Genomic DNA, 25,792 nt, shown 5'->3' on the forward strand with positions numbered 1-25,792 from the left:
CGCCCGGCGGCGCGCACTCCCAGGCCCTTCAACTCAACTCGCCCCCTCCCCCCGCGGGGTAATCGGCTTGAAACGGGCCTGCCGTCGTGAAACATCAGCGGGACTCTCATCTGTGCCGCCCCTCACTGGCACTACCAGGTGCACCAAGGCAAACTGAAGTGTGGAGAAGAGGAAGGCAGCTGGGGGCTTATTTAAAGTGTGAATGTGATCACAAGGATAAAGATTAGAAATCGGAACACAAACAGGCACTGTCAATGGTGATGAGGGGGGCCTCCAAAACAGGGAAGTACCACCCTTCATGGGGCACCTTGGTCCAGAGGCGGCTCGAGTATTTTTGCTGCCCTGGGCGAAGCTGTAAATGGCGCCCCCTTCCTTTGCTTCTAGTAGAATTATTACAGTGAGACCTGTACATACGAGAAAGAAGCCACAAATGGGGAGTTTGGATACGGATCAGTGAATTTACAATTTCAGAACTGCAAGAGGAACTTTAGGTTACTTATAGCAACATCAGCTTACAGGACTGTCTCGGAAAAACCAGGCGCTTGAGGGGCGCCATGTTAGAAAACATACAAACTGGGCTGTATCCATCCATCCATCCATTATCCAACATGCTATATCCTAACACAGGGTCATGGGGGTCTGCTGGAGCCAATCCCAGCCAACACAGGGCACAAGGCAGGAAACAAACCCCGAGCAGGGTGCCAGCCCACCGTATCACCAGGCTTTATTATTCATTGAATGTTTCTCTAAAGGTAAAAAAAAATGAAATAATTAGCAATCCATACTCAAGTTACTGCTTTACTTGTAACACTTTATACTTTACACTGTCAATTCAAATCACCGGCCCAACAGCTGACAAGGATGGTGGCACTCCAGTTATAATCGTAACCACGGTAGCTCTGTAAACATTTACATTTCATTCAAGGCACTGAAATATTGTAAAATAACATTCTTAACATAATCACAACATTTTAAATAAAGTGTAATACTCAGCTTTAAAGATTTCCCCATATGACCTACTGGTGAGGCCTCACCTGGAGTACCATGTGAAGATTTGGTCTCCATATCAGAAAAGCACCAGAGAGAGTCCCGAGAAGAGCGACCATCCTGATTCCAGGGCCGCGAGGACGAGACCGGAGGAGTTGGAGCTTTTCAGTTTAACCAAATGGAGATTACGAGGAGACCTGACTGAAGTGTTTAAAAGAATCCCAGTTGTTACTTTACAATACAACAAGAACACGGGGACACAGCTGGAAACTTGTTGAGGGCGGATTTCGCACAAATGTTAGAAAGTCTTCGTTTGTGCAAAAATAAACGGCCAAGTAGCGTGGAGGACGGCAGGTGTTTACGGACCTCCAGATCTCGACTGCTGCGTGACAACGTTGGATGGAGGAGCTCATTGGGCCGAATGGCCTGCGCTTGTCACAAGTTTTCTAATCTTCAGACCTCGGGCACAGAACAGGGAATTGGATGAGGAGTGGGAAGAACATCAGGAACAGAAGAGTGACAAGTCAGGGACACATTGAACGTACAAAGGGCGCCTCCTTATGGCTGAAAAAGGCCACCAGGAACAGAAGAGTGACAAGTCAGGGACACACCAGAAATACAAAAGGCGCCTCCTCATGGCTGAAAAAGGCCACCAGGAACAGAAGAGTGACAAGTCAGGGACACACCAGAAATATAAAGGGCGCCTCCTCACGGCTGAAAAAGGCCACCAGGAACAGAAGAGTGACAAGTCAGGGACACACCAGAAATACAAAAGGCGCCTCCTCATGGCTGAAAAAGGCCACTGCACTGTCACGTGATGAGCCTCACCAGCACAACTCAAAACAAACCAATCAGTTCACATTGAAGAACCTAAAAAATGAGTCTAAAATCAGTCAGACAGACAGACAGATAATAAAAAAAAAAAAACACAAGATGTAGCATAATAACAGTAAAAAAGTTTATTCATATTTATGCACAATAAATTTTTAAATTGCCTAAATATACAAACATTCTCTTATTATACGTTAACACCAGTTCCAAAACATAAAATATACAACTGGACAAGCATCCCCAATCTTTCTTAAATGGCTGTATAAAATAAAATATTACAATTAATATAAACAATATAATTAATATATTATGCAATATTTTGTTTAAAATAAAAATATATCTTCACCTTTTGAAACTGTACATTTTAAACACTTTGACGTTTCTCCAACATTTTAAAAATGGCAGCTCAAGCAGCTTCTGATTTCTTTTTTTTCTTTTTTACACGTAATGTCTGCAGACTTATTGTGTGTCAACAGCGTCGCGGAGGAATGAACAGGACACAGTAATAAAACACGTGTGTGTGTGTGTGTGTGTCGGAGTCGAGGCTGGCAGACCCCCTCTGATGAGAGGAGCTATCAGGTCTGAAGGTCGGGCAGGGCCATCTGCAGCCAGCCAGACCTCCGGAGCAGCCCCGGTTGAAGTCCCTCCAGTGAGACGCACGCTGCACCATCACGTCATCTAAATGTCTTTAATATGCGCGCAGAGTAATGAACTGTGGAAGCTCAAAGGATGACAATAAGCGCACAGTTAAACGCACTTCACCTGACAACTCCAATTGTCCCAGATGGCGTCCCCCGTGTCCGAGAGCCAGGGACCAGGTGTGGACCCACACGCTCTCTCTTCTCTCGGCTCATACAGATGTTACATGAAGTGGTTACTCAATGGGGGGTCTTAATAAAAACGCATCTTTGAAAGGTTGACAAACATTCTTAAAATGAATGTATAGAAAGGATTTGATGCGGAGGAGAGAAAAGAAACATCTTTGGTCTCGAGATCCCAGAATTAACGTAACACAGGCAAGCGGCTGGAGTGCAGCACACGTATTCCACAAGGCCTTCTTTCTTTGGTGATGAATGGCAGTGCAAACGATATATATATATATATATATATATATATATATATATATATATATATATATATATATCTATAAATAAGGAGACGGTTTAATTGTAGAGAAGAATGAGCTCAAATGGACAACAGGCAGCTCACTCACCTGGCCTTGTTGGTCCGCTTTGGAGGCTCACCAGTTACGTTGATTTGCGTGGATGCTGACATTACACAGAAAAGAACAAAAGAAAAGAAACGTAGGCTCAGAGGAATTCCTTTAGTCCTCCTCTTTAATTAACATCGATAGAATAAGATGAGCGTGGTATTCTGTGTGGCACAACTCCCTGGGTGGGTCAATTGGAGTAATCAATGAATGCATTGATTTACAAAGATTTGAATGATTGAGTTCACAAAAATGAGGAGAGGGTGCCATCGTATCGAGCACCAGTCATATGTCACCACACTTGTGACACAATCACAGGAGCTCCTTACACCTTATAACTGGAGTGTCCGTGTGCAGCAGCCCTGACCAGACAGAGACCACCTGCTCGTCAGCAGCTTCTGGAAGCTTCCCTTAGTCACATACACTATGGCCATTGTGTGTTCTCTTTGGTTTTCACTAATATTTGAGGAATGCCCGCCATATTCATTATTCTTCACTTCAAAGCCCGTGATAGGACATCTCAAGGCGTTGTTTGTGAGGAACGCTACTGGCTATGACACGAGAGCCACGTCAAAGTGCGGCCCCCTCCGCACGTCTGAAGGCGCACAGCAGTCCTGGGCCCGAGGAGTGGCGCCCGACGACGGAAATCAGACATAAAAGTCCACAATCAAGCGATTCAGGGAGGACGTCTCGTCCGTCTTCGTTCATAAAGATTTCCGTGGCCCTTTGACACGACTAGAGGGTCTAAGAAAGGAGACGACTTGCTGGTCAGGCACAAAAGTTTCCCCCCAAACACCACGGCAGCTTTCTAAATTCCTATCAGTTTATAACTGAAAGAGCCGCCACTTTGAATCCAAAAGAAAGTTCAGTTTCTACAAATAAAGGGGAACAACAGTCTGAGAAGGACAAATGCAGTCCACGTGACGCGTACTACACACCTGCATCAAGGCACGTTTGTTTAAAATAATAAGGAAATGATTTTATTTTGTGGAATGCCATAAAGCAGAAGTAAAAAAAAAAACAATAACAATAAAAAAAAACAAAGGAAAAGCATAACAAAAAAAGGGGCCTGCCCAAGAAAAAAAAAAAAAGGTCACTTAAAATGCCTCATATTACTGAAAGTAGTGCTTTGATAAAACAAAGCATCGGAGTGAATATCACTTGTTGAAAAGTCAGTTTCACACGTCGTTGCTTAAAGACAGAGTGGGATGTGAGGCTTTCCTCAAGATTAACACCCGATTATAAAGACTCGACAACGTCCAGAACGTCCTTCATTTATCGGCAGCAATGCGAGTCTCCAAAACGGAAGTGGAAACAGGAAGCGAAGCTGAACTGGAGGGAGCAGAGCAGGAGGGGACACAGCAACATGATTCCTGACTTCTACTGGCTCTGGTATTCCACGCGTCTCCAGAAGACTACCCGGGATTCTCAGCGCCAGATTATTACTTTATTATTATTTGTAATGACAGCCGCCTGAAGGTTAAAGGAAAGTGCAAAGACCTGCAAAACGCGCACATAATCGTAAATGGGCACAAACGGCCAACACGATGGGCAAGAAGGCGAAAAATGTAACGCTCTTCGTATATCTACATAAATATTTTTGAATGCTTTTATAACAAGCGTACGGTGCAAACTGTGCCTTGGGTGTGTTTGTGTGTCTTTAAATGTTATTACATCCAAACTGTTCACAGACATACAAGCCTGCAAGTGCACTCACTTCTCATGAGCCCATTGCTTCCAAGACTATTAAAAGTTACATGTGCACGTGGCAAACGTTTTAAGGAAACAAACACACAAATTATCTTTAAAACATGGATAAAAAAAAAAAGCAACAACTGTATCACATCCGTTGAATTTCCTTTGTCCTGTCTGTCATCCATATGGTACTCGTATGCACTCCCATGAACTACACGTACATCCGCACTCACATTTCTATATAAATTGATCTCAAATATATATATATATACACACACACGCACTGCCATAACGCAGTCATGGGCTCAGCAGTTTGTGGCGTACCTGCGCCTCAATTCGTCTTCCAGAACGTCTCTCAAACCTGCAGTTCTCACACCATGACAGTTCCCCATCGTTCATGTGTCCTGGAATATCTCGTCATATTCTTTGAGGACGTACTCCACAATCTGGTTCTGACAAGCCATGTGAAGGGTGATGTTGATCGAATCCTCTTCAGATTTCAGAAGTGTGGGTCCAAAGACAATGGCCACACTCTGCGTCGACATGCGGTTCTTTTCTCGAAACTGAGTAACTCTAAACAGAGCAGAAACACAAAAAAACAAATCCTGTTTATACAACAAGAGACACATTTTTAGAGGCGAAGATCTAAAAAGAACAAAGATAACGTACCTTCTCTTTGATTTGACATTAAAATAAAACAATAAAGTGCAATAATGCTGTACAGTCGTGGCCAAAAGTTTTGAGAATGACCCAGGTGTTGGTTTTCACAAAGTCTGCTGCTTCAGTGTTTTTAGATCTTTGTGTCAGATGTTTCTCGTGGAGTTCCTCTCACAGTCCAAAGACATGCAGGTGAGGTGCACTGGCAATTTTAAATTGTCCCTATAGCCTGTGCTTGGTGTGTCTGTGTGTGCGTCCATGTGTGTGTCCTGCAGTGGGCTGGCGCCCTGCCCGGGGTCTGTTTCCTACCTGTGTTGGCTGGGATTGGCTCCAGCAGACCCCTGTGACCCTACAGTTAGGATATAGCGGGTTGGATAATGGATGGATGGATGGATACAAGTATGTGTCCACACTTGACAAGGCTCCAAACTCGTAAAATGTAATTAATATATAGTCACAGCAAACATCAGGGGATTTTACACATCTGATATAACCCTGTAGTCAGGATATAGAGGGTTGGATAATGGATGGATGTTTCTCTGGTACACTGAAGTAGATTGACAAGCAGTTTACAAGTTTCAAAGGCTTTTATTGACAGTGACATGGCATTTATGCACAGAGTCCATATTTGCAGTGTTGGCCCTTCTTTCTTTTTCAAGACCTCTGCAATTCGCCCCGGCAGGCTGGCAATCAACTTCTGGGCCCAATCCTGACTGATGCCAGCCGCCCATTCTTGCAGAATCGATGCTTGGAGTTTGTCAGAATTGGTGGGTTGTGTGTCCACCCGACTTCTCAATGGCATTAAGGTCTGGGGAGTTTCCTGGCCATGGACCCCAAATTTCGATGCTTTGTTCGCCGAGCCACTCAGTTGTCACTTTTGCCTTATGGCCCGGTGCTCCATCATGTTGGTCACCAAATTGCTGTTGGATGGTTGGGAGAAGTTGCTCTCGGAGGATGTTCTTTATTCATGGCTGTGTTCTTAGGCCAAATTGTGAGTGAGAAGCAACCCCACGTGGCATGAATGGTCTCAGGATGCTTTAGTGTTGGCGTGACACAGGACTGATGGTAGCGCCGCTCATCTTTTCTTCTCTGGACAACCGGAAAAGGGATTCATGAGAGAAAATGGCTTTTTTCTCTCAAAGAGTCGATATTTGCAGTGTTGGCCCTTCTTTCTTTTTCAAGACCTCTGCAATTCGCCCTGGCATGCTGTCAATCAACTTCTGGGCCCAATCCTGACTGATGCCAGCCACCCATTCTTGCATCATTAGAATTGAAGGAGTTTTGTTTGTCCACCCGCCCCTTGAGGATTGACCACAATTGACCACTAGGGAGTTTCCTGGCCATGGACCCAAAATTTCAATGTTGTGTTCCCCAAGCCACTACCTTAATACCCGCGGATAAGTCGGGTCTCGAAACAAGAAAAATCGATCATAAAATCAGACCCTGACTTATACGCCCGTTCAAAAATACAACACTTCAATTTTTTTTTTCTTTTACATCTTCTTGCCTCCTCCAATCTCGCACCAGTTTCTCAGACACATCGAATTTTGTTGCAGGAGCGCAGTTACCAATTTCTTTCACCACTTCAACGACTTTTAAGTTCAAATCAGCTTCCTATTTTCTTCTGATCGAAGATAAGGGATGCTCTTACGATAAAGGTGTGAGATACACAAATCAGTGAAACGTCGCTCAGAATAGTTTGGGTATTACTTTGTGGTCACGTAGGCAGAATACCTAGAAAAGAAAAGGCAGTGTGCTACGTGTTCCTTGTCTCAGGTGGGTGGGCGTTAGCATATCGTAATCTCTTGGACCAATAGTGTGAGTTTTCCACATTCAACTTATGCGACCGACATTATAAAATATCAGAAATTATATGATAAAATCATGTCCCGACTTATCTGCGGGACAACTTAAACGTGATTATATACGGTAGTTCTCCGTTTTGCCTTCTAGCCCGGTGCTCCAACATGTTGATGGATGGTTGGGAGAAGTTGCTCTCGGAGGATGTTTTGGTGCCATTCTTTATTCATGGCTTGGGATGAGGGCACCACCAGTGCAGAGCTTGTTTAGGAACGGCAGCAGTTATGCCAACAGTAAAGCAACCCGAGACCATTCATGTCACGTGGAGTTGCTTCTCACTCACACTTTCGCTGAAGAACACATCCCTGGATAAAGAATGGGACCAAAACTTTAAACGAGAGCAACTTCTCCCAACTACCCAAGAACAGTTTGATGACCAACATGATGGAGCACCGGGCCATAAGGCAAAAGTGAGAACTAAGTGGCTTGGTGAACAAAACATCGAAATTTGGGGTCCATGGCCAGGAAACTCCCCGTTGATAACTATCCTCAAGAGGCGGGTGGACAAACAAAAAAACACCAATTCTGATTCTGCGAGAATGGGCTGCCATCAGTCAGGCTTTGGCCGAGAAGTTGATTGACAGACAGCCTGCCACAGCGAATTGCAGAGGTCTTGACAAAGAAAGAAGGGCTAACACTGCAAATATGGACTCTGTGCATACACTTCATGTCATGGTCAATAAAAGCCTTTGAAACATCTGAACTGCTTGTAATTCTACTTCAGTCTACCAGAGAAACATCTGACACAAAGATCTAAAGACACTGAAGCAGCAGACTTTATGAAAAGCAACATTTGAGTCATTCTCAAAACTTTTGGCCACGACTGTCCTTATTGAGAATGTGTTGTCAATACGTCTCTCACCTTATTAAATGTTCAAACAAGGTCTTCATTGTGTCAAGGTTAGGCTGAGGTAAAGAGTTTACCAGTTCTCTCATATATTGGCTTTTCTGGGTTGCATCTCTGATTTCTGTTGAAAGAAACGTTTCTGTTAAAAGCTAACATTTTACAATAGGCCATGAGAGGTCAAGCTATTTTTCTGGTTTCATTGGCTAACCGAACAGATTACAATATATGAGCTTTCAAGGCAATTTAGGTCCGTTCTTCAGACAAGATGTAAGAAGGGTCCTGAAGAAGGGGGCCCAAGTTGCCCCGAAAGCTCGCATATTGTAATCTGCTCAGTTAGCCAATAAAAGGAGTCACTTTGCTTGACTTCTCAATGCATCCATAATGGCCAACCACGGTACAACACCCTACTACTACAGACAACAGGCCACATAATGGAATACAACCCTTTCTATTGCAAACAATGCATGTCTGCTTCTAGTGATGGACTCAACAGGCTCTCACTTTACAAAGAGTGCAGGCAGTCACACAAGTATTTAAAAACTCAAGACTTTACTTACGAGCCGCAGCAATAAAGTTCTCAAAGTGGCTAAACGGAAACAGGGGCTCTGGCAGCTCTCGGAAGAAAAGCTTAAGGGCTCCAGTTATAACATGGATGTCCTCCCACTTCCCATCATTCAAGTCAAGGTTCTCCTCTAAAAAGAAGATACACAATGTCGTGTTATGAGATCTCATAAGTAACGCCTGTCAGATTTGGGACTGGTGTCACTCCTCATTAGATCTACATTTCCCAAGAAAGATAAGGATGCAGTGGAGTGGAGTGGAGTAGAGGAGAGGAGAGGAGAAGAGAGGAGAATAGAGTAGAATGGGGCCGAGTAGAGTAGACAGTAGAGGGGAGCGGAGCTGAGTAGAGTAGAGTAGAGTACAGTAGAGTAGAGTAGAGTAGAGTAGAGTACAGTAGAGTGCTTGCAGTGCCTTCAGCAGCCACTCATCAAAACAGTTTGACTCAGACGTGTAATACAGCAGCTTGTTACTCATAACGGAGAAAGCAATTTAAAATTTTCATTGATGGACTGAAAGCCAGAAGTCTACGTGACCATCATCATCAGGTCCTTCCATGAAAACCCTAAATCCAAAGAGGACTGTTTGACTTATGTTAGGTAGATTGCCCAGAGGGGACTGGGTGGTCTCGTGGTCTGGAACCCCTACAGATTTTATTTTTTTTTCTCCAGCTTTTGGAGTTTTTTTGTTTTTCTGTCCACCCTGGCCATCGGACCTTACTTATTCTATGTTAATTAATGTTGACTTATGTTTATTTTTTATTGTGTCTTCTATTTTTCTATTCATTTTGTAAAGCACTTTGAGCTACTGTTTGTATGAATATGTGCTATATAAATAAATGTTAATTGCAGGTTAGGTGGATTGGTGATTCTAAATTGGCCTTGGTGTGTGGGTGTGTTTGTGTGTGTCCTGCGGTGGGTTGGCACCCTGCCCAGGATTGGTTCCTGCCTTGTGCCCTGTGTTGGCTGGGATTGGCTGCAGCAGACCCCCGTGACCCTGTATTCGGATTCAGCGGGTTAGAAAATGGATGGATGGATGGATGATTGATTAAGGGCCACCTTAACACATGGGCACACTCGGCAGTTGCCCGGGGGCCCCATGCTAATCTCTGTCTGTTGTGACTTGCTGATGTTATGTAGGTAGGGGTCCCAGTGCACTTCTTTGCCTGTGGGGCTATAATGCTGTTAAGATGGCCCTGGCTTTACTCTGTTTATATCTTTAAAAAAAAAAAAAAAAGGACAACTAAAGGCTGATGTTTTTCTATTTGTCATCCTTTAGGTTTTGTTTACTTTGAAGCGCCAATCGCCTCGGCTCATTTTTCTGTAACATTTAACCCTTCATCAGACAGACTTTAATGACTTTGCAGCTTATTGTTTTGAGAGTACTTGCTAACTTTGAAATAAATGTCCTCATTCAGACAATATTAAAAAAATAAGCTAAAATGGGAAACTATGACTTCGATACAAGCAAGGCCACCTTCTGCAAAGGCTTCGTCCACTGGTCTGACTGGTCAAATAAGCAAATAGAGTGGGAAAAAAAAAAAAAAAAAAAAAGAGTTTTGCTGCCAATGTGGGCGTTTTAAACATTAATACAAACAGAAGTGAAGAGGCCATACGCTGGAAAATCAAACTGTAGAATTCAAGGTTACCATCTATAGGCTTCACGTGAGGCACTCATTCTTTAAAACTCTGGACCAAAGCCGTGTAATGTATCCTTTTAAATAAATGATCTGGGGAAAATTAAAGTTTTAAAAGAAAAAAAATTGCATTTGTTTCTACTAAATGTGTTAACAGGTTGATCAAAATACAGGGTGAGTCAAAATTATGTTAAAACTAATGGATTATTTTTATCTCGACCAGACTTTTCCAGGTCGATGGACAGGCCGTGGTGGACCACTGCCAAGGCCTCCACACTCACCTGATTTGACAGCCTGTGATTTCTAGTTATGGGGTACGGGATATCAATGACCTGAAGGACAGAATACGGACTGTGGTGTCATCTGTTCTCCACGAAATGGTGCTGTTGCTCGTTGGTTTTTGTGCGTTGAACATGATGGTGAACAGGTTGAGACATTCCTGTAAATCATCTTGCACATATGAATGATGTTTTGTGATTAAATGGTTTCCACCATTCAAATGTTAACATCATTTTGACTCGCCCTATATAACAGAATCAACGTGTGTGAGTGCGAGTGTTCAATTACAGAAGTGTTTCAAGTGCTCAGTGGCTCTAACTAACATTCACGAACATTCAGAAAGCCGGACTCACCGTGGTCTACTTTATAGCGTAACTTCTGAATGACAGCCAGGTTCCCACTAACCCGGTAAATTCCATCAATGTCCAAACCTGAAAAAAAAAAAACATAAAATACCAGCAGGAAAACTTTAAAATGAAAAAAAAAAGCAAGTAACACGGAAAACTAGGAAGAACTTCTTCACAGAAAAACTCCTGAGGATTTGGAACAAGTCATGGAGTTGATGTGGAAAGCCCTGACACAGTTTAAGAGTGGGGCGCCTCAGCTATCGGCTAACCAAACAAGTGGCACATGGACTGGATGGTCTCCACTTATTTATGGAACTTAAGGTCTAAGACCTCGCATCAGCCTCTTCAATACTGATTGAACGAGACAAAAAAAAAAAGTGTTGAATGAAAGTTATTATTCACCATTATTTTTACATAATACTAGCTGTGTAAGCCTGTGCTGTAAAAAGCCCAGGCCCCTAGAAACTATGGATTCTGGCACTTCAGTCAATCAATCGCACCAGTTGTGCATCAGCAGCTAAGTGAGGTTCTCTTTCCTCTGCAGTTTTGTTTTGCCGACGTGCTCACCTTCGTTGTCTGTCAGCGGCTAAGCGAGTTTCTCTCTCATCGGAGATTTTGTTTTGCCCATGTGCTCGCCTCACTTGTGCATTAGCGACTAAGCGAGTTTCTCTTTTCTCAGCGGTTTCACTTTGGCGACAGAGTTGCTTTCTTTGAGCTTCATGCTGTAGCCTCTCACTTCCAGGCTGGACAGACCGAAACACACACATAGACGTTCATATATAAGACTAGCTGTGTAAGCCCTGCTAACTATTAAAATCATCAGTCAGAAAAAAAATTGAAATGTAGAGATGTCTGGTAATTGAAAGGAATTACTCTGGACATCTCTCTCCTAGGAGGATTCATTTTGCCGACGTGCTGGCGATCGTTTGTGCATTAGCGGCTAAGTGACTGTCTTTCTTTGGAGGATTCGTGTTGCCGACGTGCTCACATCGCTTCTGTATTAGCCGCTAAGCGAGTGACTCTTTCTTCTGAGGTTTCGTTTTGCCGACATGCTCGCCTCGCTTGTGTATCCTCGGAGGTGGAGCCCTTAGCCTGACTCCACCTCTCACTTCCGGGCTGGACAGACAGACACACCCACTTCCACGCAGAGACGTTTTTATGCTTTCAGGTGTAAATATCATTTTTGAACATCCTCACATGTTTCCAGGGCACCATGCTGATCACCACTCACTATTACACACTGACAGTGCAGTCCTACTGTTGGCCTGTCACAAAAGACGTGCAAAATAATCAAACTAAACTTTGAAAATGAAGAAAGAAATGAATTACCTCGTTTCTCCACTGCCTCTATGCACTTTTTCACAAAGCTGGGCACTGTAGAATTCTCCCTCTCACAGAGCGTATTTAGATGGCAACCAAAAACTTGATCTAAAAAAACAAAAAAGAATCCAAACAAACACTAGTGATTAGTAAACTTAAAGCACAGTAAGATGGCGCAAGTTAACTAATGTTTGTCTTCTGCCATCTTAGGGAGGGTACAAATACTGCAGTGTTTTGAGATATGACATGACTGATGTTTAAAAGAATGTTTACTAATGAGGTCAGGTTGGGGAGTAGGCAACTGGTACAGCGCATTGCCACAACCATCACATGGCAATACAGCTCGGGATTCTGGCTGGCAACCCCCCTGGGCAAAGGCACGGTCCTGTCCCACCCATCTATCTGCCGCAGCCAGGTGCTATGTGGGTGTCCCCTTGGCCTGGTCCAGCCACTCGGGTCCTCAACAATGAGCTGGAACACCCTCGGGTAATGGCGCCACATGGTCGTAGTGCCGTAACTGAAGCTCCATCACAGTGCAGGTCATAAGCCTCATTCGTGACTCCATGAGGAACACAAAGTCAAACCAGTTGGACCCAAAGAGACACACATGGAGGAGTCCAGTCTTCATCTCAGGTCACTGGCCAGTTTCCATGTCTCACAAACAGGAAGCACCAGGACTCTAAACACTTGACCCTTCATCCTTTTGCTGAGATATTGGGAGCGCCACACACACCCTTTTCCAGTGACCTCATGGCCCCCTCATGCTCTCCCAATCACCTGAGACATGAATTGAATGTCACCGCCCAGGTCAGTAAACCGCTCGACGAGGTCGACACTCTCTCCGCAGACAGACACACTGCTGATGGCCGTGCCGAAGAGGTCACTAAAGGCCTCAAGCCCTCCCAATCCGTCTACTGACTTCTAGGGAAGAGTTACCAGATTTATGTTTACTAATAGAGAATGAAAATCAAGCATGCAACACTTTCGACATGTTCTATATGTTAGCATCTTGTAAAGAAAGCGGTGCACACATGTAATGCAGGACACCTCGGTGTGGGGACGATAAAAGGCTTCAATGATTTGTTGCAGGCCAAGTTATTTATTAAGAGAGTATCTAAACTATAAAAGACAACACTATGGAAGTGTGGGTAGCATAATTAGAAGAGTGCCATCGGTCAGCCATTAACTGTGTGTCGCCTTATTATTATGGCTAAAGACCTCTTTACAGATATATAAAATGTTAACTTACATGTATACTTAAAATAAAAAATCTATTATATATTGTAGTACACTCCTCCTTGAACCGTCACCTTATCGTGGTGGAGGGGTTTGCGTGTCCCAATGATCCTAGGAGCTATGTTGTCCGGGGCTTTATGCCCCTGGTAGGGCCACCCAAGGCAAACTGGTCCTGGGTGAGGGATGAGACAAAGAGCGGTTCAATAAACCTCCAATGAAAATAAAAACTTGGACAACGTTTTCCCTTGCCGGACGCTGGTCACGGGCCCCCTCTGGAGCCAGGCCTGGAGGTGGGGCTCGATGGCGGCGCCTGGTGGCGGGCCTGCACCCATGGGGCTCGGCGGGCACAGCCCGAAGAGGTAACGTGGGTCCTCCTCCCCATGGGCTCACCACCTATGGGAGGGGCCAAGGAGGTTGGGTGCAATGTGAGTTGGGTGGTGGCCGAAGGCGGGACCTTGGCGGTCTGATCCTCGGCTACAGAAACTGGCTCTTGGGACGTGGAATGTCACCTCTCTGAAGGGGAAGGAGCCTGAGCTAGTGTGCGAGGTCGAGAGGTTCCGGCTAGATATAGTCGGACTCACCTCGACGCACAGCTTGGACTCTGGAACCAATCTCCTTGAGAGGGGCTGGACTCTCTACCACTCTGGAGTTGCCCCCGGTGAGAGCGCCGAGCAGGTGTGGGCATACTTATTGCCCCACTGGAGCCTGTGCATTGGGGTTTACCCGGTGGGCGAGAGGGTGGCCTCCCTCCGCCGGGTGGGGAAGGGTCCTGACTGTTGTTTGTGCGTATGCGCCGAACAGCAGTTTGGAGTATCCACCCTTTTTGGAGTCTCTGGAGGGTGCTAGAGGGCATACCTTCTGGGGATTCCCTGTTTTGCTGGGAGACTTCAATGCTCACGTGGGCAATGACAGTGAGACCTGGAAGGGCGTGATTGGGAGGAATGGCCCCGATCTGAACCCGAGCGGTGTTTTGTTATTGGACTTCTGTGCTCGTCACGGATTGTCCATAACGAACACCATGTTCAAGCATAAGGGTGTTCATATGTGCACTTGGCACCAGGACACCCTAGGCCTCAGGTCGATGATGACTTTGTGGTCGTGTCGCCGGACTTGCGGCCATATGTCTTGGACACTCGGGTGAAGAGAGGGGCGAGCTGTCAACTGATCACCACCTGGTGGTGAGTTGGCTTCGATGGTGGGGAAGATGCGGTCAGACCTGGTAGGCCCAAACGTGTTGTGAGGGTCTGCTGGGAACGGCTGGCAGAGTCCCCTGTCAGAAGCAGCTTCAACTCCCACCCCCGGCAGAACTTCAACCCGCCCCGAGGGAGGTGGGGACATTGAGTCGAATGGGCCATGTTCCGTGCCTCTATTGTTGAGGCGGCTGACCGGAGCTGTGGCAGCAAGGTGGTCGGTGCCTGTCGTGGCGGCAATCCCGAACCCGTTGGTGGACACGGCGGTGAGGGATGTGTCAAGCTGAAGAAGGAGTCCTATAGGACCTTTTTGTCCTGTGGGTCTCTGGAGGCAGCTGATAGGTACCGCAGGCCAAGCGGAACGCGGCTTCGTTGTTGCTGAGGCAAAACTCGGGCATGGGAGGAGTTTGAGAGGCCATGGAGAGCGACTTTGGACGGCTTCGAGGAGATTCTGGTCCACCGTCCGGCGTCTCAGGAGGGGGAAGCAGTGCAGTGTCAACACCGTATATAGTGGGGATGGTGCGCTGCTGACCTCGACTCGGGCGTTATGGGTCGGTGGGAGGAGTACTTCAAGACCTCCTCAATCCCACTAACATGCCTTCCAATGAGGAAGCAGAGCCTGGGGACTCTGAGGTGGGCTCTCCCATCTCTGGGACTGAAGTCACCGAGGTGGTCAAAAACTCCTTGGTGGCAGGGCCCCGGGGTGGATGAGATCGCCCGAGTTCCTTAAGGCTCTGGATGTTGTAGGACTGTCTTGGTTGACACGTCTCTGCAACATCGCATGGACATCGGGACAGTGCCTCTGGATTGGCAGACCGGGGTGGTGGTCCCCCTCTTTAAAAAGGGGGACCGGAGGGTGTGTTCCAACTATAGAGGGATCACACTCCTCAGCCTCCCTGGAAAAGTCTATTCGGGGGTTCTGGAGAGGAGGGTCCGTCGGATAGTGAACCTCGGATTCAGGAGGAACAGTGTGGTTTTAGTCCTGGTCGCGGAACAGTGGACCAGCTCTTCACCCTTAGCAGAGTCCTGGAGGGTGCATGGGAGTTTGCCCGACCGGTCTACATGTGTTTTGTGGACTTGGAAAGGCATTCGACCGTGTCCCTCGGGGAATCCTGTGGGGGGTGCTCGGGAGTATGGGGTACGGTACCCCTGATAAGAGCTGTTCGGTCTCTGTACAACCGGTGTCAGAGCTTGGTCCGCATTGCCGCAGTAAGTCGAGCCCGTTTCCAGTGAGAGTTGGACTCCGCCAGGGCTGCCCTTTGTCACCGATTCTGTTCATAACTTTTATGGACAGAATTTCTAAGCGCAGCCAGGGTGTTGAAGGGGTCGGTTTGGTGGACTCAGGATTGGGTCACTGCTTTTGCAGATGATGTTGTCCTGTTTGCTTCATCAGGCCGTGATCTTCAGCTCTCTCTGGATCGGTTCGCAGCTGAGTGTGAAGCGGCTGGGATGAGAATCAGCACCTCCAAATCCGAGAGCATGGTCCTCAGCCGGAAAAGGGTGGAGTGCCCTCTCAGGGTTGGGGGAGAGATCCTGCCCCAAGTGGAGGAGTTCAAGTATCTCGGGGTCTTGTTCACGAGTGAGGGAAGAATGGAGCGTGAGATCGACAGGCGGATCGGTGCGGCATCCGCAGTGATGCGGGCTCTGCATCGGTCTGTCGTGGTGAAAAAGGAGCTGAGCCGTAAGGCAAAGCTCTCAATTTACCAGTCGATCTACCTTCCTACCCTCACCTATGGTCATGAGCTATGGGTAGTGACCGAAAGAGAGAGATCGAATACAAGCGGCTGAAATGAGTTTCCTCCGCAGGGTGTCTGGGCTTTCCCTTAAAGATAGGGTGAGAAGCTCAGTCATCCGGGAGGGGCTCAGAGTAGAGCCGCTGCTCCTCTGCATCGAGAGGAGTCAGATGAGGTGGCTCGGGCATCTGATCAGGATGCCTCCTGGACGCCTCCCTGGTGAGGTGTTCCGGGCACGTCCAACCGGGAGGAGGCCCCGGGGAAGACCCAGGACACGCTGGAGGGACTATGTCTCCCGGCTGGCCTGGGAGCTTTGGGATTCTCCCGGAAGAGCTGGAAGAAGTGGCCGGGAGAGGGAAGTCTGGGCCTCTCTGCTTAAGCTGCTGCCCCCGCGACCCGACCTCGGATAAGCGGAAGAGAATGGATGGATGGATGGATATTGTAGTACACTTTATAGCCATTCAAACAGTTAATCATGCAAGAACACCCATATGAAGCCCTCTTTTTGTTGTAAGAAAGAAACTTCTGGGGGCTGTACATGACAACATCACGCACTTCCATAGCACCAGTGTTTGTTTAAAAAGGTCCGTACATTCACACGGGGGGGGGGGACTTGTGTGCCTATTGTTGACATTGGCGCCCAGCATACAATAATATGCCAGTAACAAAGACATGGAACAGACAGGATGATTATTAAATACACAGTGAAATGTGTGAATGAACTGCTGCAGAGCGTCTGTTCGGTCACTTTGAATGAATGTTGCTGCTAAATAGCTTAACACACATTTGAATTTAATGGTGCTTTTTAAACTGGCACTCATCAATAGTATTTTAGACAAAGTGTTAAAAGTTTTAGGGAACAGATATTCCTGAATTCCAGAACAGATGCACCTGAATTCAGGTGTCCCAGTCACTTCCATGGCCACAGGTGTATAACATCGAGCCCCTCAGCTTGCAGACGGCTTCTACAAACATTTGTGACAGAATGGGTCGCTCTCAAGAGCTCAGTGAATTCAAGTCTGGTACCGTGACAGGATGCCACCTGTGCCATTTGTGACATTTCCTCGCTACTAAATATTCCACGGTCAGGTGTCAGTGGTGTTATAACAAAGTGGAAGCGATTGGGAACAACAGCAACTCAGGCACCAAATGGGAGGCCACGTCAAATCACAGAGTGGGGACAGCGCATGCTGAGGTGGGCAGAAGTCGACAACTTTCTGCAGAGTCGATAGCTACAGACCTCCAATAACTCAAGAACAGTGCAGCGTAGAGAGAGAGCTTCAGGGAGTGAATGGGTCTCCATGGCCGAGCAGCCACAGCCAAGCCTGACATCACCAAGTGCAATGCAAAGCGTCTGATGCAGTGGTGTAAAGCCCACCACTCCGCCACTGGACTCGAGAGCCCTGGAGTGACGAATCACGCAGTCCGATGGACGAATCTGGCCAGGAGAACGGGACTCGCCTGACTGCATTGTGCCAAGTTTGGTGGAATGGGGGGATTATGGTGTGGGGTTGTTTCTCAGGGGTTGGGCTCGGCCCCTTAGTTCCAGTGACAGGAACATACAAAGCCATTTTGGACTTTGTGGGAACAGTTTGGCATTGGCAACAAGACTGCACACACACCAGTGTACAAAGCAAGGTCTATAAAGGAATGGAAGAGGTGTGCATGCACAGAGCCCTGACCTCACCTTTGTGATGAATTCGAGTGGAGACTGCGAGCGAGCCAGGCCTTCCCATCCTACATCAGCGCCTGACCTCACCAATGCTCTCCTGATCACAAATTCCCATAAACACACTCAGTTGAATTCTGAATAATTCTGTACCATTATAAAAAATGAAGCATTACAAAAGACAGCTCAATAGCCAATAGGAATGCACTGTGTGATCACATGCTAACGTCTAATGTCCAGTCACACGCTGCATCTTTTCTTTGTAATGGGAGTTGAAAACATTGACACAACTAGAGGTTTGCAGACACAGCTCCGGGAGTTCTGCTGATCTTCTTGTGCACTCTTAGATTACGGATTCATCTTTAGTACTTCCTTATAATGTTGTTTTTACATAAAGCGCTAATAAGAATTGGCAAAAAGTGTGGCGGGGGTGTATGTCGTATTCATTCCAAGCAACTGGTGGGTAAATGACAAGCCGCCATAGAGTGTAAAGAGCACAGAGCAGAACCTTCAGCACTAAAGAGAAGATGCTCACCTTTGATGTAGCCCTTTTCTTTTACAGACTGGTACGTCGGTCGTCTCTGAAGGAATTTTCTCAGTTTTGTGCGCACCTTCTTTTGATCTTGATCCACATTAATACTCGAGACGCTTTGGTTTCTTGCTGCTAAATGAAACAGTAAATTACACCACAACACGTACATTTGTTATAACAGACATGGCAATACCGTGACAATACACTTGGTATATAATGACTGAGGAAGACTTTGCACTCCCCTTTAATTTGGGTTTGCCCTCTTTATAATGGGTGCCTTGTTCTTTTAGTTTACTCATGTCTATGGTATGCATTACACTTTTACTCTGATGAATACAAAATGTTTTATTTGCTTTACTTTTCTTTTCCTTATCACATTACGATAGTAACAGGGACAGCTACCAAATCCAGTTAGGGGCAGTTTAGTTTGGTGATTTCTGCTTGCTTGTAACTCAAGAGTGCAAATTTAGCCACACCTAAAATCAGGAGAGGTCCATATAAATATTACATTCTAAAAGTCAAAGTCTGTTCATGTCTCTTTAACAAAAATAAATAAATGAAATTAAAATTAGGGCAGCACGATGGCGCAGTGGTAGCGCTGCTGCCTCGCAGTTAAGAGACCCGGGTTCGCTTCCCGGGTCCTCCCTGCGTGGAGTTTGCATGCGTGAGTTTCCTCCCACAGTCCAAAGACATTGGCGATCCTAACTTGTCCTTAGTGTGTGCTTGGGGTGTGGGTGTGTGTGCCCTGCGGTGGGTTGGCACTCTGCCTGTGGATTTGTTCCTGCCTTGTGCCCTGTGTTAGCTGGGATTGGCTCCAGCGGACCCCCGTGACCCTGTGTTAGGATATAGCGGGTTGGGCGACGACTGACTGACTGACTGATGAAATTAAAATTAATAGCCATTTGGGGTCATAAACCAATGAAACCTGCATGCATTTAAAACGAGAAGAGCAAATGATGATTTCAATCAGTAATCTTTAGTACTTGAGTGTTGTACCGTGTTGGCCACAATGGATGCAATGACCAGTCAAGTAAAATTGGCTAACTGAGCAGATACCAATATGCCAGCTTTTGAGGCCACTCAGGGCCCTTCTTCAGGCAAGATGTCGAAGGCTGGCATACTGTAATCTGCTCAGTTAGCCAATTAAAGGGGTCGTCTTGCTTGACTTCTCATTACATCGGTAATTTTGTACGTGAAGGTTTATACAATTTATTTTTGTGTGGCCCAAAATGACACAAGGAGTGCTGCAATGGGCTTTTAACAGTGACAATAAACCAGTACGCCAGCTAACTTGCTTATTTTACTTATTATTCTGCAAGTTATCTGCATAGTTGACCACTTTTGTTCAATTTTGGAACTGTCCGATATGTAGTAAAGTGCCAAAGAAAAAGCCAGCAAAGCACACACACCATAACCAATTATTGAGCTTAGCTCAGATAAATTTCCACCTGATGATTTCGCTGGTGATGTTAAAATCCTACAACGCTTGATTGAGAAAGAAACTGAAGAGGCCTCCCCAGTCAAAATAACCGCATCTGTCTGCTCTCCTGATTGGAGGAATTTCTGTCAATGGTACCGAATGCTCATTTAATAAACTGCCAGGCATCAGAAGTTACTGAAGATCTACAATGAGTTAGGACTCTTAACATCTGCTCTGTTTTGGACTAAGAAGGGCATCACCAGAAAACAAGACTTCATGACTTCATCAGAGAATTTATGACTATTAAAAATGTAAGAGAGTAAGCCTGAATGAATTTACAGTCTGCGTGTCAGAGGCCAGGACAACACCAGGCTGTTTTGGGGTGAATCAAGTCTCTTATAACACCTCCAACAAGTAAGTGAAAGACACCCACCCATGCTGGCAGGAGGGGAAGAACATGGCAAGTCTACGAGAAGGGTCTGTGGCCACTAGAATATGTGTGGGTTAGAGACATTGGATTTGGTCATCGGGGAAATGCTTGAGGAGATTATTTTAGGAGTCCCGAGCACAGGAAACTGTGCAGATAACAAGCTGCATGATGTCATACCAAAGAAAGAGAGGGAGACTACAAAGGACTGACAAGACTCCTGAATACCTGCAAGGAGCTCTGCTATCAAGGACAGGGAGAGGGCCACATGGACACAGGCTTGCATACCTGGCCATATTAGTGCTACTGACACCTCAGGGAGTTCTACTGGTTTGTGTTTGTAGCCAAAGGCGGGTCAGCCCTGACCGTGAAAGAGATGTTTTCTGTCAAAAAAAAAAAAGGAAACTGCTGGTAGTAAAAGGGCTAAAGCCACCACAGAAAATGGCTAAGAGGAGAGGCTCAGTGACAGGCTTACTGTCAGGAGGAGGTGGCGAGGGTCACGATAGGACTAGAGAAAGGGACAATGGAGAGTATTGTAGATATGAAGGAGTTCAAACTTGTACGGTTAGACCGAGAAGGAAGTGAGGGTTTGATTTATGACTTAATTCTTACTTTGTGGTCTCCATTTTTGGATCCTAACAGAAGAGGCCCCCATGTAATGCATTCTGCTCTTGGTCATCTACATTTTAACTCACTTCATCTAAGACAGGACTGTAGTGGAGCCAAAGCTTATCTCAAAACACTTTAATAAGGGTATCGAGATTCAGGTTATTTTGACAGTTTTAGGTTCACTGAGAAAATAAATTTGAATAAACTTGAAGGATATCCCAATGACATAATATAAGATTACATGAGGCATTAATGTACATCTGTCTGTCTGTCTATCTAATAGTGACTTCACATATCTATCTATTATATAGTGCCTTTCATATATCTATTATATAGCGCCTTTCACAGATCTATCTATCCATCCATTACATACTGCCTGTCACATATCTATCTGTTATGTAGTGCCTTTCACAGATCTATCTATTATATGGAATTTCACACATCAATCTGTCTATTATATACTGCCTGTCACATATCTATCCATCTATTATATACTGCCTTTCATATATCTATCTAATAGTGCCTTCATATATCTATCTATCTAATAGTGCCTTCATATATCTATCTATTATATAGCCTTTCATAGATCTCTCTATATATCCATTATATATGGCCTTTCATCTATTATATATTATTATAGTATTATATACTGCTTGTCACATATCTATCTAATAGTGCCTTTCACATATGTGTTATATAGTGCCTGTCATATATCTATCTATCTATTATATAGCGCCTTTCACAGATCTATATATCTATCCATCACATATGGCCTTTAATCAATCTATCTATCTATTATATACTGCCTGTCACATATCTATCATATAGTGCCTTTCATATATCTATCTATCCATCCATTATATACTGCCTGTCACATATCTATCTAATAGTGCGTTTTCATATATCTATCCATCTATCTATTATATAGTGCCTGTCACATATCTATCTAATAGTGCTTTTCACAGATCTATATATCTATCCATTATATAGACCCTTTCATCTATCTATCTATCTATCTATCTATCTATCTATCTATCCATCCATCTATCCATTTTGCACCTCCCCAAATTGTGAACTGCAGGGAGCTGGAGAGTCTGGACACCTGGCACAAGACAAGAAGCAGCCCTTGAATTGCTGCCAATCCATTCTAAGGCCAATTCTTGCACACACTAAAATTCTCACAGGAACTCCTTGGAATTACTAACTAACCTAACGTGTATGTCACTGCCAGAGGACAATTTGCTCTGACACAAGGAGAATGTGCAAACTCCACACAGGCACAAAATTCAAATGCAGGGAACTAACTCAATGAGGCAGCAGAACTCACTGCTGTATCAATGTGCTGTCAGTGTGAGGAAGACACAGATAGTATGTGAGGAAGAGGAGGAAAGGAGAAAGCCTGTTTTCATTTCTTCAAATGGCAAACGGGTTCAGCACCCAATATAAAACATGACTGCGCAGGTGGGCCATATTTCTTATCTTAAACATGTAAAGTGTCATTTATCTAAGAAGACCTGAAAAGCAATGGGCCTCTAAGTGACCAAGAAAAGCTTAAGTGCATCCAAGAGGTTAAAGCAAATGTCCTTGTTGTTCAATTCAATCAAGACCCTGCAGCCTCAGCCTGTCTGAACCGCCTCTGACAGGATCATCAGCCAGGGTGGTCTGCTCTTCCTTACACTGACCTGCATTGCCAAGACTGTGCAAACTGCTGTAAGATGAATGACTTGGTGCAATTCTAAAATAAGGAAACAAAACTCTCAAGACATCCTCCGTTAAACTGTCCATGATACCCTTGACCTACAGTCACAGAACACACAGTCCAGAGAGTTACCACAACTGTGCTTCTTACAAGAGCCCTCTACCTCCTCCTCTGTGACAGCAGCCATGCTTGGACTCAGGACTGTCTCTTTCTTTGGAGACGGAGCATTCCATTTTGTTTCATCAGTCTATGAGTGATCTTAACACAACAGAAGACACTAAATGAAACAAATTCAAACATACTGCGGCCTCTCCTGTCTTTCTCGTCATTGTCCACGGCACTTGGTGACTTTTCATTTCCAAAGGGATCATTTGCATTTTCTTCTTCTTCAGAATTGTTATCCTGGCCCTGAGGTAAGAGCACAGAGGCAGATTATTAACCCCTAAACGTGACAAAAGTCTCCATTAATCCATGAATTTCCTTAAGCCAGTGTTCCCTGAGAAGACTTAGGTCTCCAATGTGGTTTTGGATGTCAGACAGTGGCTAACCCAGGACGGACCCCATTCCACCACACCAATAAATACACACGGCCTCCCACCATGGATGCTAATTATTCTCAAAGGCCTTTCTTTTGGATGCAGGAGGACACTATTATGCAGTGCTATGTAAACGTTTGGGCCCCCCTTTGAGGTTGTGTTACATAATTTGCTCCATCTTCATAAGAGAAGATCACAGCAATAGGCCATTTTGACAAGGGGATGTTTATCAGACCAAAATTCTCAGTGTAGCATTATCGAGTTGTAGGAAATAAAATAAATTGCAAAAAAAAAAAAAAAAAAAAAGTGGGATGTGCAAAAGTTTGGGCACCCTTGTAATTGCATTAACTTGAAGATCTGTAGCCATTTAATGCTGACAGCCTGCCGCACAAAATTGCTTTGATTGGCTCATTAGACATTAAACTACAAAAACCAGTCATGAAAACGGTCATTTAACAGAGGTGACTGCTAGTTGTGCTTGTCTGTGGTTCTCTCTTAGCAACGAGGCAACCTCTAAAGAACTCTCTACTGACCTGAAAACTACGAGAATTCGTCGTTATGAATTATGAAAAGGGTGCAAGAAATGATCACAAAGGTTTGGACTTCTGTCTCCACCGTCAGAAATGGTTCTTGTGAAGGGCCAAGACAATTATCTGAAAGGCACAGACAAAGCACAGAGCCCCTCCAGAGAGCGACAAGGACATCTGGCTGCTGATGGTGTCCTTGTATGTCGTTCCACAGTCCAGCGCACTTTGCACCGGGTGATGCACAAAAAGCCTTTTCTGAGTCCGCACCACAAGAAGAGTCGCAGGAGGTGTGCAAAAGCAGATCTGGACAAGCTGTTGTGGCTGCACAAAGAAGGCATCGGAGTTTCAGGAAGTTTAATTGTGTGATGCATACACGGACTCAAATTGAGTGAGGTGAGCAATCAGCAAATTCAGCGAGTCTACATTTAGTACAATTCTAATCACTTAGGCAAAATACTCTCCTCCTTCTGGCTCTATCCCATCATTACCTAATCCTCCTTCTGGCTCTATCCCATCATTACCTAATGTCCATCACTTGACCGAAATTGCCATCATTACTTCATTCCCTGTGCCGGTGTCTGAAATGTATTTATGAATCAATTCCCACCAGTAAGTCGGAATCAGATGGACCCACACATACGATGTTGGGCTAGAGGTTGGGGCAGCTGCACCCCTAAAACAATAAGGCTATTTCTTCTAAGTCGCTTTTTTTTCTTGACTTATCATCACCTGTCAAGCCAGGCAGGCAGACGGGGAGCCAGAGGCCCAGCCGCTGCAAATGGAAGCCAATCCGCTTTTCTCTCAGTGGCTGCATTTCCTAAAACTGATGGCCCATTTAGCCCTCTAAAAGTACACAATGTCCTTGACTGAAGTTTTTAAGCTCAAGAGAAAATTAATAAAATAGGCAGGCAAGGGATTTTTATGGTTTAACCCTTGCTATACTAGCGTTCATTAGGATATACTTATTTGCATATATGCTTATGACTCTCTTTGAAAATATGCAAATCATCAACTTTAGGAATAGCGTATATACTCGCATTTTAAGTTCTCCCGCGGATAAGTGGGGACTTGATTTTATTGTATAATTTATGGTATTTTATAATGTCGCTTGTATAAGTCGAATGCGGAAAACTCCTGCTATTGGTCCAAGAGATTATGATCTGCTAACGCCCACCTGAGAGGGGAAACACGGGGCACACGGCCTTTTTACTTCTATGTATCGTGCCCACGTGACCACACGGTAATAGCCGCACTATTCCGAACCGACGTTTACACGGATTTGTGTTTTTTGTATCTCACATTCTCATACACCTTTATTATAAGAGCATCCCTTAACTACAATCAGAAGAAAATATGAAGCTGGTCTTAAATTAAAAGTCATTGAAGTGGCGAAAGAAATTGCAACAAAATTCAATGTGTCTGAGAAACTGATGAGAGATCGGAGGAGGCAAGAAGAATAATCAAAAAAAAAAATTAAGTGTCGTAGTTTTGAACGGGCATATACTGTAAGTCAGGGTCTGGTTTTATGATCGATTTTTTGGGTTTCAAGACCCAACTTATATGCGAGTACATACGGGATTCTTTTCTACAAAGCCAGAAACATTTTGTGGATAGATGAGACTAAGGTTGAGTTATTGGGTCACAACCAGAGGTGCTAAGCATGGCAAAAAAAAAAAAATACACAGCATGCCAGGAGAAGAACTTGCTGCCTCCTGTAATATCTGGTGGAGGGTCCATCATGTTATGGGTGGCTGTGTGGCCAGCACAGGGACTGGAAACCCTGTTGAAGTTGAGGGCCACATGAATTCCTCCCAGTATCAGCAGATTCTTGACAAGAATGTTCAAGAGTCCGTCACAAAGTTGAAGTTACGCCGGGGTTGGATGATCCAAAGAACCGTTCAAAATCGACCAAGGAGTTCATGTTCTCAAATGGCCATCCCAGTCCCCAGACCTGAACATCACTGAAAATGGATGGATTGAACTGAAG

General features: G+C 45.1%; 1 protein-coding gene across 5 annotated transcripts in view; it reads right to left on the reverse strand.

Annotated features, from left to right (window-relative positions):
* Positions 1-2,252: 2,252 nt before the first annotated feature.
* arhgap27l (Rho GTPase activating protein 27, like) overlaps positions 2,253-25,792 on the reverse strand; it is a 186,665-nt gene continuing 163,125 nt past the window's right edge. For 4 of the 5 annotated variants that reach the window (XM_039740601.1, XM_039740599.1, XM_039740602.1 and 1 more), the window contains 7 exons: positions 23,045-23,150; positions 18,591-18,719; positions 12,237-12,335; positions 10,914-10,991; positions 8,645-8,779; positions 8,103-8,208; positions 2,253-5,296 (listed from right to left, as the gene is read on the reverse strand). In XM_039740601.1, the coding sequence (XP_039596535.1) occupies positions 5,119-5,296; positions 8,103-8,208; positions 8,645-8,779; positions 10,914-10,991; positions 12,237-12,335; positions 18,591-18,719; positions 23,045-23,150 (831 nt within the window). In that variant the 3' untranslated portion in view covers positions 2,253-5,118. The remainder of the gene's footprint in view (positions 5,297-8,102; positions 8,209-8,644; positions 8,780-10,913; positions 10,992-12,236; positions 12,336-18,590; positions 18,720-23,044; positions 23,151-25,792) is intronic. The other variant, XM_039740600.1, reaches the window with a different exon arrangement.

This window comes from Polypterus senegalus, chromosome 17, assembly GCF_016835505.1.
Source record: "Polypterus senegalus isolate Bchr_013 chromosome 17, ASM1683550v1, whole genome shotgun sequence".
Lineage (NCBI taxonomy): Eukaryota > Metazoa > Chordata > Cladistia > Polypteriformes > Polypteridae > Polypterus > Polypterus senegalus.